The sequence below is a fragment of the Macadamia integrifolia genome, unplaced genomic scaffold (assembly GCF_013358625.1).
Source record: "Macadamia integrifolia cultivar HAES 741 unplaced genomic scaffold, SCU_Mint_v3 scaffold1325, whole genome shotgun sequence".
In the NCBI taxonomy this organism is placed as follows: domain Eukaryota; kingdom Viridiplantae; phylum Streptophyta; class Magnoliopsida; order Proteales; family Proteaceae; genus Macadamia; species Macadamia integrifolia.
Genome location: NW_024868160.1, coordinates 62,877 through 78,723, shown reverse-complemented (window position 1 = coordinate 78,723; position 15,847 = coordinate 62,877). Strand labels below are relative to the sequence as shown.

Below are 15,847 nucleotides of genomic sequence, written 5' to 3'. Positions count from 1 at the left end.
TTATAATTTGTGTATACATTGAGACTTGTTTTTCATAATAACTTACTGTTTTAACATGCGTTTTGAATGTATTAAAGAAAGATCTGCCTGGAATTCTTCAGAATGCCAAATATCACTTTATCAATAAAATCATTATAAAATTCACAAGAATCTTCAAATGACTCAAACTCCAGCCCTAAGGCTGGAGGCACATGCTCCTCCTTCCTTATATTGGATTGTATCCTTTTATAATTTATTTATATTAATCTCATATCAGTCATATGAGGGGGTTTGATCCCACATTGGTTAAAAAATGAATTTGATGCATTTTGATATGGTTATCGGTTCTTTTAACTTGTAATCCAGCTTATATGTTGAATTCTCCCAAGGTAAAAAAGCAAACCTGGTGTCGGAGTGAAGTTATTAAAAAAATGTTACCTAACAGTATGTTATGATCCCATATCAGTTATAATTGGTTTAGACAAAACCGCATAGCTAACTTCTAACCAACGACAACACATCCCCATTGTATTGACCCACACTTATTAACGTTTTATATTAAATAAGTATCAGTCCATTTTGGTCTAATTTTTATTACTGTTTGTTATTGGTTTGTAATTAACTACTATCGAGTCTAACATATGGAAATCAATGGAAATTTTTTTATTCTTGTAGATTTTCGATTTCTTGTCAAATTACTATCGATCTGTCTTATTTTTTTTAGTGTTAAGTCTTTTTCATTTTTATCAATGAATTCAATCAATCTGATTTGGTTTTGGTTTTTACCGATGTCACAAAACTCAACCCAAAACAAACATATATGTTTAATTTGGTTTGGTCTGGTATGAACATCAATCAACCGGTTAGGCCTAATAACTACCATAGATTTGGATTCATTTTGTAATTTATTAACTCCTCGTCCAGATTGTGTAGACTATTAATGAATAAAATATCTTAGATTTGAAAACTCATCAGCTGCCCTAGATAGTGTGATGGAATTTAGTAATCAATTCAAATGTTGATAACACTTGTCATTTTAAATCATTTCTTAACATAAACTCATATATTGCTATTTGAACCAAAATTGACTAACCTCATCAAAATCTATAGAAAAAAGGGATATTATTCAATTATGACACATAACTTTCAATAGAATCACATCAACTACATAAATCATACAAATTCAGAGATGCACAAGATATACAAAAACCAACAAGACAATTTGCCCAGTGCCAAGCTACAGTTAAATAAAGTGGGTTTAGAGAAAAAAAATGTCTCTTTTAGACCACAGTCACCAAACGATCTATAGATGTAGCAATAATAAATATTTGGTCACCCGATGTTACCTTCGCTTTCTTTTCTCTCGAGGCACATCATGTGATGCACCAGCACCACTCCCCTCTCCAGAATGTGATGTGGACATTGGGATTTGGGGTTTAAACCTTTACTCCCATCGGTCTCACCAATCTCCATATGGTTCATTAGATGGATGTATGGGTAGGTTCTTCATCAGTAATTCTCTTATATTTTTTTCGACACAGAATATTTGATTGACTGAAAATTTCTCTTGTGGTATGATCTTCACCCACAACTTTTTTAAGTTCTTGAAATAGAGACCAAGTCATGTTTCTCAAATTTATGAATTCTTTTCATTTCTAAATCAAAAGAAAATATTATATTAATATATGATGATAATATAAATAAATCATAAAATCAAATAAATACTTATGCTTTTAATCATTAAAATACATACCTTAGTAGCAAATGGATACAATATTTGGTCTTCTACCTTCAACTGCTTCTCTGTGTAGTCCAAACTAAACCCACTTTGCTCTAAAAAAGAAGTAGATTTCTAAAGGTTTGCTTATTTGTTTCAAAGCGATTAATCACATTTTCTTTTGTTGCTTTCTCATAGTGTTGTGGATGATTTAAATTCTACCTATTTAGCAACAACAATATAAGCTGACCTTTTACAGATTTTTTTTTTCCCTCCCTTACTTGGACTTGGAGACACCGAATCATTGTTTCATCCATTTGGTCAGTCCAAGTGACATTCTTTTTTTCTATTTATTGTTGCTTAATTCATCCTTCTATATTGTAATACCTAATAAAATAGCTTCAGGTATCAAATATTTCATCAAAATTTCATTTGAGCATGTGAGTTTTACATGGGCCATGCCACTAGCAAATACAATAATAGTACTCCTATTAGCTAAAGTCTTTATTTTCATTCCAAAATTTCTAAAATAAAACTGAATAACAAAAAAGAATGAGATCACCTAAACTCGATATTCCTAGAAACGATATAAATATAAGAAAGCATGTTTTATGAATGAAAATTAACATAGATTAATGTACACAAAGCATGCAAGTAATATAGTGGAAAAAAAATAGAAAACACAACTTTGGTGCTTTGTCGTCAAGATCTTATAATTTTATTCTAAATCACAATCAAGAACATAATCCAACTTTGATCTTATTACACGTATAGCACATAAAAAAATTACAATCGATGCTTTAATGGAGATTACGCCACCTTCTGCTATAATCAACCCATATTTGTCTCATAATTACAGTCCTAATCTAGCTCCTCTTGCTTTTGTCATCCTACTATGGTGTTGCACTATATAGACATTAGACTCATGTTCGAGATTTTTAGTTGATTTAGTTGGTTTTTATCAACAGCTTATAAAAGATAATCATCTGTTATTACCGTTCTTATGTGATTATAGACATAATATGCCATAACTATATCAACCTGGATCTAGAACAGGAATTTAGGCTCAATAGTTATGATATTAAATCGCTTCTTCAAAACTTCAAATGCATGTTCAATATGATTCTCTAGGGATGAATACCTATGATTAAATAATTCGATCTCAGCTTGAGGTGTCCTACCTTGAACTTCATTAATATGGTAGCGTACACCTCGAAACAAGATAATATTATCATATAAGAGTGAGAACCCAACATTAACAAGATAGTATTTTCATAAAAAAAGAAATATTATTGAGATAAATGCTACTCTAACAGATGCTGAATATGTGAATTATGACCTCGCGCAATTGAGTTCTCTTTATGAATAGTATATGTCAGTATCCTGGATTCAAACATTGAATCTCATATCCAGCTAAGACGTATATTAATTTGAAATCAAAATCACATGTCATTTTAGGTGGTATATTGCTTACGACCTTGAAACATAACTTCATACGTAGGTCTTACACTCATTGGGATATATGTGTCATTTACGGTACCTATTTAATTTTAAAATAAATATGTTGCTTTTATTACCAAATATTAAATTATCATAAGTTTAATATTCATAAATATTTATTGTATTCAAGTTTTATGCCTCAAATCTATCTAGGATTATTCTGAATTTTTAAGGGGTTTCAACAATAAGATCCTTAATGAACACTTTTTGCATGTCTATTATAGCATTAGCATCTATAACCATGTGGAAGTAATGAGTTATGGTATTTTCAAATCTTTTCGTATAGAAACTTATGCCGCGGTTCTTTTAATTGAGAAAGATTGTGTGTAGGATGTTTACTATTGATTCTTCAATAGTATAATCAACTTTGTCGTGAAGACAATCTAGTTCTCAAAAATATTAACAAATCGTTGAATGCAATCTATATTCATCCAAATTACATGTTTGTAATCCTCGTCTAACTTTAATAAACACATTTTAAATCACGATGATTATAATAAATATTCCTATAGATTGACTTGTCCACAGCTACTGCCAATGCTATTGAGAATGTAATTTTAATAATAAGTTTCTTCTTAGAATCTTTATCTTCCTCTACATTTGATCCTCCATAAAAATCATTCAACCTAATGTTACCATGGTAAAAAAATAAAAGTAAAATTATAATATTGTGATAAGATAGAAAAACAATAATCCAAATTTAAATAATTTATCTAAGAGAAATAATTATCAATGAAGCTTATCTAACTTAGTCTAGAACAACATAAACATGATTTGATATCCTAACTAGATATAGATATGGTTAATATAATATTTCACCAAAACATCTTTTAACAATTGTAATTACTTTTTGATCTATAAACTTATCATCTACATTTTTCACTGTAAAAATAAAAATAAGTCTTCTTTGGTAGAATTCTAAATGATTTGGATACTCTGTCCTGTTTACCATAAAAAAACCAGAATCTTTATATCATACTTTATCAATTTATAATTTCTCTAAAAGAGTCTAGTATGCAATATTAGCAAGTTATATAATCACATTAATGCCCAAAATTTTTAAAGGAACATAAAAAGGTAATATAATCTAATTTTAGAAGAAAGCACAAAAATTAATCCAACAACCTTAGCCAACATATAATCCGATTTGACAGATTATGGTATTAACTATTATACATATTATGGAATAACAAGATTTTTTTAAATATAGATATAGGACTAGTGAAATTTGGATATACTCAAAATTCAAACATTAGTAATAATATAATAAATCAATACTAAAGAATTATAGGTTTCAATCAATCAACTCAAAAGTTTTATAATAACTCAACTAGACAATAGTTTATACTTGACTTAAAATGGACTTGTTAAAATATTATCCATATAAGCTATATTTGTATTAAAGCACACAATCACATTAGAATAGTAGTACTAAATGTTCAAAAATTATAGTTTGTTCTAGCGCCTTTTGACCTGAATAAACTAGTTTTGAAAGTTTTCAATTCCATTAATAGAAGTAGCTCCATTGAAGCATATATAGTGTTTGGGACAATAGTAGAAAAACAATCAATAAGAAGACCCATAGACAAAAATTGTAGTGAAATAAAATTAAGGTAGCTTCAACAATAAGTCTATGATTAAAACTCATCAACAACTATTAAAATTTTTTAGTTATGATCTATGAAGCATGTTAGTAATTGGGATGGAATAGATTCGAAAAGAGTAGTTTGAACTTTGAAGAAGCTAGAGGTAAATAGGCAATGTTCTATTATAAAGTAGTGAGTGGCATCATGGAAGGGAATGGATGAGGAGTTATTTATAAAGAAAAATTAACCCAAAGAAGCTTCCTCAAACATCTAAGTCTCTTCCTCATCCAACAAAATGATACAATGCAGAATATGAAAAAAACATAATAGTATATATAGATGGGCAATGAAAACTAATTCTCATGTTTCGATTCCAACTATGCTTTATAAAACAAAGAAGGAAAGTAGGAAGTGAAGAATGAAAAATACAGATAAAAAACTATAAAACAAAAAATTTAGGATTTTTTCACTTGTTGAATTCAATTCATGCTATTTAAATTCAAAACATCAAAATACAAAAGATCTAATATCCAATCAAAGCAGAGTTTCTCAACTTTTGATCAAATCAAAACTTTCAAACTTCTCAGGTAAAAAAGCAACTCTTGCTCGGAGCTACCAAGCTTCTCAGAGAAGGGAGAGAGAGAGAGAAAAAAATCAACATGTTCAGAGAGATCAAAGATTCAGAGTTTCTTAGAGAGAACCAATATTTACTTTTAAGCTTCTGAAAGAGAGAGAATCAGTACCAAAGATGCCAGATCTACAGTTCTCAACTTCAAAGATTTTAATATTTCAATCAAGAGAAGCAACGACCGCGAAGTCGAGGGTTCTGATTTTACTTGCATTTTTTGTTAAAAAATAAATATGCAGGATTATTGTACATGTGTAATTTATTTCCCATATAAAATTAATACAAAATTTGCATACAAAATTTGCATTGCTTTTGCAATCAAACAAAACCTCAATTAAGTCTTTTGGTGGTGTACTTTCACAAGAAATAGATGGTGCTGATTATGTCAAGGCAACTATTTTTAAGATCAATGTGTTAGAAACTGTTGACCGAGTAGTAAGTCAGCTGACCAGGCTCCTATGGTAGACAAAATTAACATAGAGATTTGAATAAATAGAGTAATTTATGTCCTCTCATTTGTATTTTGCTTTTATTCCAATCCCTCCCCTGTGTTTTCAAATATTTTGCAGACCTCCCTTGTCTTTTGACAAATTTGACAAAAAATGTGACTCCGTCATATTTTGTTTGTTAAAATTTTAAAATATTTTTTTAATACCCAAATCACTCCTGTTGAATGTTAATGGCCTATTATACCCATTCGAAGATGAGTGAAGAACTCATCTTCACTTTCGTCTCTCACTTGTAAGTAGACTAAGGTAATAGCCTGACGAACAGTGAACTACGACAAGCAATCGACGACGATGAGCATCAACTAGCATGGCAAGTGACGGACAAACTAGAACTTACGATCAACAGGGGAGGTCTGCGGTAGCTTGACAAGCGATGAACTGGAACTTACGATCGATGGTAGTTCTGCGATAAGCATCGCAGTGACAAACGACTATTGGAGACTACGAAGGGTCTGTTGAATAAGTTTGGTTTTGTTTGCAAAGATGTTATCATTCGGTTCACCCTCTCCATCTCTCTGTCACCGTTGATCTTTCCGTCGCTGTCGATCATGCCTGCTTGGTTCAAACTCCTCTCTGTCGTGGTGATGGATGTGAGTTAAAAGTAAGGGTTTTAAATTGGGGGTTATGAGTGTAGGGATAAGGGTAAAATGAAAAAAAATAATAAGTTATTAAAGACAAATGGTAGAATCGTATTTTAACATCCACAACTAACAGTCTACTAACAGTGTTAACTGACAAAGGAGGTCTACGAAATATTTGAAAACACAAGGGAGGGGGTTGGAATAAAAGTAAAATACAGGGGAGGGGGATGTAAATTGCTCTATTATTTTTGTGCCACTGGATACTACTCTACTCCAGTTGAGTATGGGGACCATAGTTTTGAACCAATCTTATTTACACTCTGCAAATTAAAAGATTTTGTAGATGTTGTCGGAGGTGAGACTGTTATGATGAAAAACTCTCTTAATCCATTCCCTCTTCTAATGTTAGAGTTGGTAAAAGCTTAAAAGATGTAAATTTAGTAGAAGAAAGATACACAAAGTAAAAGCCTTCCAGTGGTGATTCAATGAGATTGCAGTAGTAAAGGGTTATCTTAAACTTTACTAAGAAGTGAGATGATGAGAATAATAAAGAAATTTCTTAACCTGAGAGTGTGAATAGTACTTATTATTGAAAGTGTGTCCATTAAATATGAATTTCTTTTTTCATTTAATATTAAAATTTATTCATTGTCAGTGATTATTGATAGGATATGGTTGTCCTTAGCTATTCACCTGAATCGTTCTTAACTAGGGATGTGATTGGACATCTTATTCATAAGGTTGTAACACTTTGTATTATTAGGAATGATTATTACAATACATAAGTATAAGTGTACATATAGTGTGTTTATTGAACTGGATTAATTACACAAGAGTTTACAGGTGTTAGTTCCAATTGATGAGGAACTAGATTTTCGCTAATAGAATTCAATTAATCCATTGACATAAGAGGTCCTTATCATTACAGGTACACACTACGAATTTTATCACACCAATGGTTGATATTTTCCTGATTATATATCAGTATACTGAATTCACGATGTTTGATTGTGAATAAAAGAGATATTCAACATAGAATATATTATCTTACTAGAGAATATCAAGAAAAGATAATTTTATGTATGATTAAATAAAAATCCAGATTTAGTAACAGTTTTGTAATGTTTTTATAAATTATTTTTAAAAACTAATATTATTTATTAATCATGTTAGTGTTGTTTTATTAAATATTTTTTAAAATTTTGTAGTCTAATCACATACAAAATCTCTATACAAGCATATTCATGTATTGGATTTGACAGTAATAAATTTACATGCTTAATTGTCCATTGTATGACATTGTTTAGTAATGAGATTAATTTATAAATAATTGTATTAAATAATAAATATTTACTATTTTGGGAGTTAATGATATTAATTTATCTATTGTATATTTTAATGATATCTTTAATTAGTAACAACAATTGCTTAGCGCAATTGGTGCAGTTATGGTGTGTAATGCCCATGCTCACTAGATCTCAAGTTTGAGCGAGCTATTAATTTTCCTTTCTTACCTATAATATATTTTTTAATTAGATTAAGAGATATTTGGAAGAGGATTGGGCATGCGAAAGCTGACGACATGCACCAATCACAAGATTAAACACAAAAGGACAAGGAGAGAGAATAACACATGTTAGGCACCCTAGCAGTATGCCCAGCCTTTTTCTTAGATATTGTAATATATTTGGATGAGATAAGATATCCAATAGAATCTTACCTCTTCTCTCTTTGTAGCAAATATGAACATTTATCATTGTAGGGAATTATAAGTTTAGTAATATATGAAAAAAATTAAGGAAACCAAAATTTGTGAGAAACTTAGGGCCCGTTTGATAACGTAACCAGAAACGTGTTTCTGTGTTTTCTTGTTCTCAGAAACACAGAAACGGCATAAATACCATTTTATTAAAGTGTTGTGTTCCACTTGTTTCTTGAAACATAAATTGAAATTTATAACAATTTATGCTTCAAGAAACATGAATGGTGAAACAAGTTTTACTTGTTTCACTTGTTTCTCGAAACAAAAAAGGGGCACAATTCCACGATCGACCGACACTTTTACTTAAAAATCTATGAAAAAAGGGGAGCTTCATTCGAAGATCGACACCCCCCTTCCTCTTCAACCGTTGAAGAGGAGCTGCTTCTCTTGCATACCCGACAACGGGGAGCTCTGCCCCTCCTGCGTAACCGACGACGGGGAGCTTCATCTCGTTGGTGGAGCACCAACCACCATCGTCACCCTCTTCAACAGTATGCCTCCCTTCAACGATCGTCACCCTCTTCATAGTGCAAGGAGAAGAAGTCAAGATTTGCCTACGAAGAACGCAAACTACGGCAGAAATTGAACCTCCTCTGTCTCTGAAACCGTATGATTCCTTCCCCATCTTCATCTCGTGAACCCTAGACTGGTCGATCTACTTCTCATCTCGTGAACCCATACAGCAGATTCGCTTCATTCGTGCAGAGATTCGTATGGTTTCAGAGATGTCTCACCTCCAAAGATAAAAGCGAGGTTTTCCCCTCAAATCTGAAGAGTATACCATTCCGAGGACTCTGTTTGAAGGTTCGGCTACTCCTTCCACAACCGTTCACTCATAGGAGAGCTCGGTAAGTGATTTTTTTCATATTTTTCTTATTATTATTTCTGCTCTGTATTTTGATGAACATGTTCGAGATTATTGAGTGGTCTGAATGGTTATCAGTCAGTACTTTCTTTGAAGGCCAGGTTCCTCTTGTTATTTAACATCTGAAGCATCTGAATTAGGTGATCTTCTTGCCTTCCTGAGCCACCGCTTTTGTTCAATTTAGGGCTTTTTTTTCTTCTAATTCTCGATTTATATTGGTATTGAATTTCATCTGAGAATCCCTGAATTCTTAACCTGCAGCTACCCTGTTTTTGTTCTAATTTCCAGCCTGATTTCACAATCTATATGAGTTGATTCTACACATTTGATTAGAGCAACACTTTGGGCATTCAAGGCCTCCCAAGAGAGATCTTCGACCATGGTTTGAAGAAGATCTGACTTTGATATGTTGATATTAGAAATCAGTTTAATAGCAACAGATTTGATTGGGCCGTATAAGAAGTGCTACTCTTGAAGTAATTTTTTTTTCTTTCTCAGCAGATTTTATGTTATATCTATAAAGGAGTAACACCCTCCCCATCTTTCCCCCTCGTCCTCTTCTTCTTCTCTGGTTTTCCCTTTGGTATATAGGCATGAAGCTCTGTCTTTCAATATTCTTCTCTTCTTTTTTTTCTCCTTTTCCTATCTTCTTCTCTGTTAAATTTTAAGTATGGTTATTGGTTGTGAGAAATTCATGTTCTTATTACATAAGGTTCATCTATGGCTTTCACAGTTGAACTTCCTAAAAAGATACTGAAGTTCACAACTGCCAAATGCAACCCTTATTAGCTTCAAAGGCATGAAACTGCTTCAGATTTTGAGTTTGTTAGGACCTTAAGATAGATGCATTTACCTATTTAATAAATGGTTTATCTTCGAGTTTACGGCATAAACACTCTTCATTACCCCATCTAAACCATCAACCACTTCATCTGAAAATAATACTGATTCTCAAACAAGATTAGGTTCACAGCCAAACCTATAGTCCATAGAGTCTATATTAGATTGTTCAGTTCAATACTCAAGGGACAGGGTATTTGTTTTTCCCAGAAACATAACTTTCAGAGCCAGATGGGATCTGAAAAACTACCAACCGTTAGTAGCCACAGGTAATCACCGGCAGTAAACAACTTACAACAATGACAGCCAGCAACACTACAGTGGTCTTTCAAGGATTCTCACATCCAAAAATAAATAAATAAATTATGCCACCCATTTATGTAGATATATAGCACACATACATACGGGTACACAGAGTAATTCACAGCCAGAACCAAATGCGCATACAGAAACTGTATTATGGTAAGTTCAAAGATGACAATAATCTGAACTGCAGTAGGAAGCATATTTTGGGATGACTTGTGCATACATTATGGCTTAGTTTGGTTGTCAAGAAGATTGAAAGCTCTGTCTTTCAATCTTCTTCTCTTCTTTTTTTTCTCCTTTTCCTGTCTTCTTCTCTGTTAACTTTTAAGTATGGTTATTGGTTGTGAGAAATTCATGTTCTTATTACATGCTCAAGCTAAAAGTTTTGTTAGCTAATATTATTTGGATCACTTCTAGTTCTGTCAATGTGTCCACATATAGAACTGGTTGCCCTAGGATTACTTTTAGTTTTTAAGTCCAACTATGAGCTTGCTTATGAATTTAGTACAATTTCTGATCATATTTGTGTTTTGTTTGTACTAATTGGAAAATTTATGTGTTTATGTAGCTTATACAAACATACAATTGATGCTGCTTAAAGTGTTGATTCATGTCTTTTCCTTAAAGTGTAGATTCTTGATAAATTATTAAGCATAATTATATCATTGCCACAATAGATATAATAGATTTATTTAAAAAAAAATAGGTGTACGTCTTGTTGCCTAAGTGCTTCGGCTACCTCCGGTGCCTATGGGATTACTTGGATACCTGGGTTGATCTGAATTTGGTGGCTTTTGGCTTAATGTTATTCTATGATGAACCAACCATTTTATTCCCCAACACTTACCCATGATTGTGTCAAATGACATCATGAAGGGAGTTAGGCTGAGAAATCCAAGAGTCCTTGAGCTTCATAGAACTCTGCTTTATACCATAGAAACCTACATAGAAGAGTGTTTGGGTACCCATTGACTGGGACTTTTAAAAGTACTAGCAATCATGGGTAGGCTGCCCCTGCTTTTTATGCACTTGCTTTCATTAAAAATCTAGCAAATTGCAAGTTGCAAAAACAAATTATCCCATTCTTTGAACATTATAGACATCATCTTAATTATGGTCTAACCCGCTTTAAAAATTAATCAAAATCTAATGTTCTTAGTTTAAATTGTGTGAAGTAACAACCAGTAAATGTTAATGGATCATAGAATCCAAGCACAATCCATTGAGTGTAACCTACCTTTTTTTTCTTCCTCTTTTGCTAAATATTTTTATTCCTATTTCTTTGAATTTTTTTTCCATGTTCTTGTCTGTGTTTGAATATGTTACCTTCCCTCTAATGATTGTTCAGAGATATGAGATCCCCAAGATCCCCAACCCCCAAAAGTACTACTATAATCTGGAATGAAGCAGAGCTAAGATCATTCATCAATCTCATGGTTGATAATGTCCAAAACGGATTGAAGACAAACTCAACATTCACAAAGGTTGGTTGGGACAACATTACAAAAGGGCTTGAAGCCGAATTCAAAAGGCCCTTTGCGAAAGTACAACTGCGTAACAAGATGAATAAGTTACGCAAGGAGTACAACAGCTTCAGGGCTTTGTTAGAAACAACTGGTTTCGGATGGGATGCGAATGCTCGGACTGCCATAGCTGATGATTCAGTATGGGAATCTGCTATTCAGGTATGAATAGGATCTTTGGTTTATAGAACGGATTTTTGTCAATTTTTGAAAAAAATGTGATGATTAATTGAAAATATTTTGAATAACAGGGAAACAAGGATTGGGCAAAGTATAGAAGAAATGGTCTCCCCATGTGGCCAGAGTTGTTAGAGATCTTCTCCGACTCTAGTGCCCGTGGGGATAGAGGTCTATCACAGGCAACAATTGTAACTCCAACGTCAACTAACCTTGAAATTGATGATGATTTACATGACACTGATAATGATGACAGTGATGCTTGTACTGGGACACCCAAGGGGTCAGCTCCTCCGAAGCGGCGACTTGATAGGACTCCTACGGATCGTAGGAGGAAGAGCCACACACGGACACTCACGAACTCCGCTGAGGACTTTAGAACCTTTGTCCGATGGAGGATGGAAAAGGGATCAACCTCTGCCACCTCAGCAGTTACCTGACCACCTGACCCTATTGTTGATGGACCATATAGCATGATGAGCTATCAGAAGCTACTGGACAGTTTGGAGGATATCCCGACGGATTTGTATGTGTTAACGCAGCGTAAGATACACAGTGACCCTGGATGGCGCATGTCTTTTATTGAAGTGAGACTTGACAGGAGGTTATGGATGCTATATGGTCTGAAGGAGTGAAAGTAACAGTTTCTGAATGAATGGTTTGAAGGGAGCATGAATGAACAGAAATCTTTTGTTTGGATTTTATATGCCTCATATTGACTGACACACTTATGTCTTTTATCATACTATGGATGATGTTGATGTTTGACTCATGTTGTTTTGTTTTATTTTGATTGCATGTACTTCAGATTTACAGTAGTGGAGATGACTGTTTATGATTGTGAAATATTATGCTTTTTATCTTATTGTGTGTTTCTTTATAGCTTTGGGATATAAGATCATATTAATTTCACTATATTAACAGGAAAGTAAGTAGTTGTCAATCATGACAATTTCAGGATGGATTGTTGTTTGTTAGTAGATTAGAATGCTATTAGATAGTACATTTATGGACTCTATTCCTTTATATATTGAATGTGTCTATTCATACAGGGATGTCAAATCAATTTCCAACTGACATCACAGGGTCATCGTCAGACGATGATGACATGGTTATAGTACACCAATTCCAAAACATTCTCAGTATGTATAGGATGAGAGAACCTCTGAATGATAGTAGTTACACAGGACCTGTTAGGGTAGCTGAGGTTCTTGCAGTCATGCTGACGTGTGTTACCAAGAGTTTAGACTTAAGAGACATGTATTTCTCAACCTGCGAGACCGAATGGTACATAGAGGTTGGCTAGCGGACAGCCGTTTCATTCGAGTAGATGAGCAGCTAGCGATGTTCCTCATGATAGTAGGTCAAGGTTTGAGTAATAGACAAATGCAACATCAATTCAATCGTTCAAGACAGACGATTAGTGCTGTCTTCCACACGGTGTTGCAAGCAATGCTAAATTTATCACTAGAGACGATCAGGCCACCAAATTTTGTTGTGATACCTCCAGAGATAACCAACAATCCAAAGTACTATCCATATTTCAAGGTAACTGAGACTTCTGATGGTGATTATTTATTTCGATGTTTCCAATGAAATATCAATGCAATTTACACAATTATATGGACTGACTTATGTTCGATGGAAAATAGGATTGCATTGGTGCTATTGATGGCACCCATATAAGTGCCATCGTACGTAGGTCAGAAGAGACACGTTATCGTAATCGAAAGGGTATGATCACACAGAATGTTATGTGTACATGTTCATTCGACATGCGATTCACATTGTGTATGCGGGTTGGGAGGGTAGTGCACATGATGCAAGGGTATTAGATGCAGCAAGAACCAATGAAAACTTAGGGTTTCCTCATCCCCCATCAGGTAAAAATGTATTATGAACTTTTGTGTTGTCTTTCCGCATATAGTAGACAGGGAATATAGATCTAATCCTATAAATGTTTTCATAATATTTGAAGGAAAATATTATATTGTTGACTCGGGATACGCCAGTCATGTTATTGAGAGAACATTCGGTGTATTGAAAAATAGATTCCACATATTAAAAAGTATGAAGGCGTACGATATTGAAGATTAGTCAATAATCGTGGTCGCTTGTTGTGGGATCCACAATTACATTAAGGAACAAGCTATTCAAGATCAGTTGTTCAATGAGCTTGGAAGTGAACAACAAATTGATGACCCAATGAATCCTGATACTCCTGCGTACCATGCTTCCGCATCTGATGCTCCCAGAGACTATCTGCGAGACAAATGTCTATAGTGCGTCTTAATATAGCCAACCAATTGGCAATTTCAAGGAGAATGTCTACAATTTCGTTAAATCGATCCTGAACTTTTCCTAAATGATTTCTTCAAATGCCCAAGGCATATGTGATTGTGGCGAGGGATAGTGCAAGGTATGCGTTGCGAAGACAACAACGAACTTTAATCTTCGTTTCTGGTGTTGTCCTAAATCCAATGGGGATAATTATTTATTTTATTTTACTATTCGACCTATATTATCTAATAATTTCAAAACTAAATTGATGAGTAATGCAGCCCCTTGATCAGGTTGCAAATTTTTTCGATGGATTTATGGAGACAGCAATTTGACAAGTGCACAGTCTTCCGATTGTGGAACAAGCAATTCAATGGTTGGAGCTCAGTCTTCTCCATCAGCACCTTCCTCTGATTTTGTGAAAGGTTACTTGGAAAGAGCAATCAAAGGTGAAGAGGAGAAGTCTAGAGTATTGAAAAACGAAATGGATGTGTCTGAGGAAAAGTGAAGGATATATACCGATATCCTAGAGGCCATTAATAACATAGACATAAATAAAGGTGGTAGTTAGAGGGTAATGACCAACTATTGGGAACTTGTAAGACATATGGCATAAACATGGGAATATTTGCATTTTAATCTACTATTATTTGTTGACATTTCTTGTTTCGTAAAATTATGATGTAAGTTCGAGATAAGGAAATTGGTAGTTATAGATATGATTAAAATGAAGGGTCATGAGTTTCTGAAGAAAGTAACAAAAGTGGAATTATTTTCATTAAAATTTCTTATAACATCTGTTTTGTTTCCAAAAACAATTTCTGTTTCTCTTCTTGAAACAGAAACAGCAGAAGGTTATTCCACTTGGCATTACTCCATGGTTTCCTCCTCATGGCACTCCCCCATATATGGTGCCTCCCCCGTACCATTATTATGAAGAAGATATTTAAGGTAGTAGAATGCATAGAACCTCAGAAACTCATCTGTGTTGGGTTACAGTTAAGAAATGAAGTTGATTTAGGGTGGAAGGCTACTAAGCCTATCTTGCTAGCAACCCATCTGGAACCAACATGGGAATAGTTCAAGGAAATGTTCCTATCAAATTATTATCCCTCAAGCTTCAGAGATCGGAAGGCGACTGAATTCTCTTCTTTGACTCAGGGAAACAAGTTGGTCCTTGAGTACCAACAGCAGTTTGAGGAACTGTTTTACTTTGCCCCTCCACACATGAAAATAATCGAAGAAAAGGTAAAGAAATTTCTGAAAGGGCTAAAGGTATCCATTGGCACTCTCTTGCGGGCCGTAGATTTGACTAATTTCGCTCAAATTGTCTAGAAGACCAAGACTATAGAAGACAAGCAGAGGGGAGAGTCCTCCACTACACCTGGACTCTGGAAGAGATTCAATCCCTATGTAGATTCAAGCAATTGGAACAAGAGCTACTGCGGGCCATATAACTATGGCCCATCATATCAGAAGCCCTATAGATCATTGGGGTACATGCCCTGACCAGGCAGTAGACTGGATACTACCTCTTTTCGCCCAAACACTAGCACGGTGCCTATGGCTCCACGACTGCCTTGTCCTCCTACTA

General features: G+C 34.0%; 1 protein-coding gene across 1 annotated transcript; it reads left to right on the top strand.

Annotated features, from left to right (window-relative positions):
• Window positions 1-8,914: 8,914 nt before the first annotated feature.
• On the top strand, window positions 8,915-12,745 carry LOC122063434 (uncharacterized protein At2g29880-like). The gene is made up of 3 exons (XM_042627141.1): window positions 8,915-9,110; window positions 11,622-11,958; window positions 12,048-12,745. The coding sequence occupies exons 2-3, from the start codon at window positions 11,626-11,628 to the stop codon at window positions 12,411-12,413; spliced, it is 699 nt and encodes a 232-aa protein (XP_042483075.1). The 5' UTR covers window positions 8,915-9,110; window positions 11,622-11,625; the 3' UTR covers window positions 12,414-12,745.
• Window positions 12,746-15,847: the final 3,102 nt, after the last annotated feature.

Excerpts from the sequence above, each read along its gene's own strand:
- LOC122063434 (XM_042627141.1), top strand. The coding sequence starts at position 11,626 with ATGAGATCCCCAAGATCCCCAACCCCCAAAAGTACTACTATAATCTGG. Across the intron at positions 11,959-12,047 it reads TATGGGAATCTGCTATTCAG|GGAAACAAGGATTGGGCAAA; the intron begins GTATGAATAGGA and ends TTTGAATAACAG.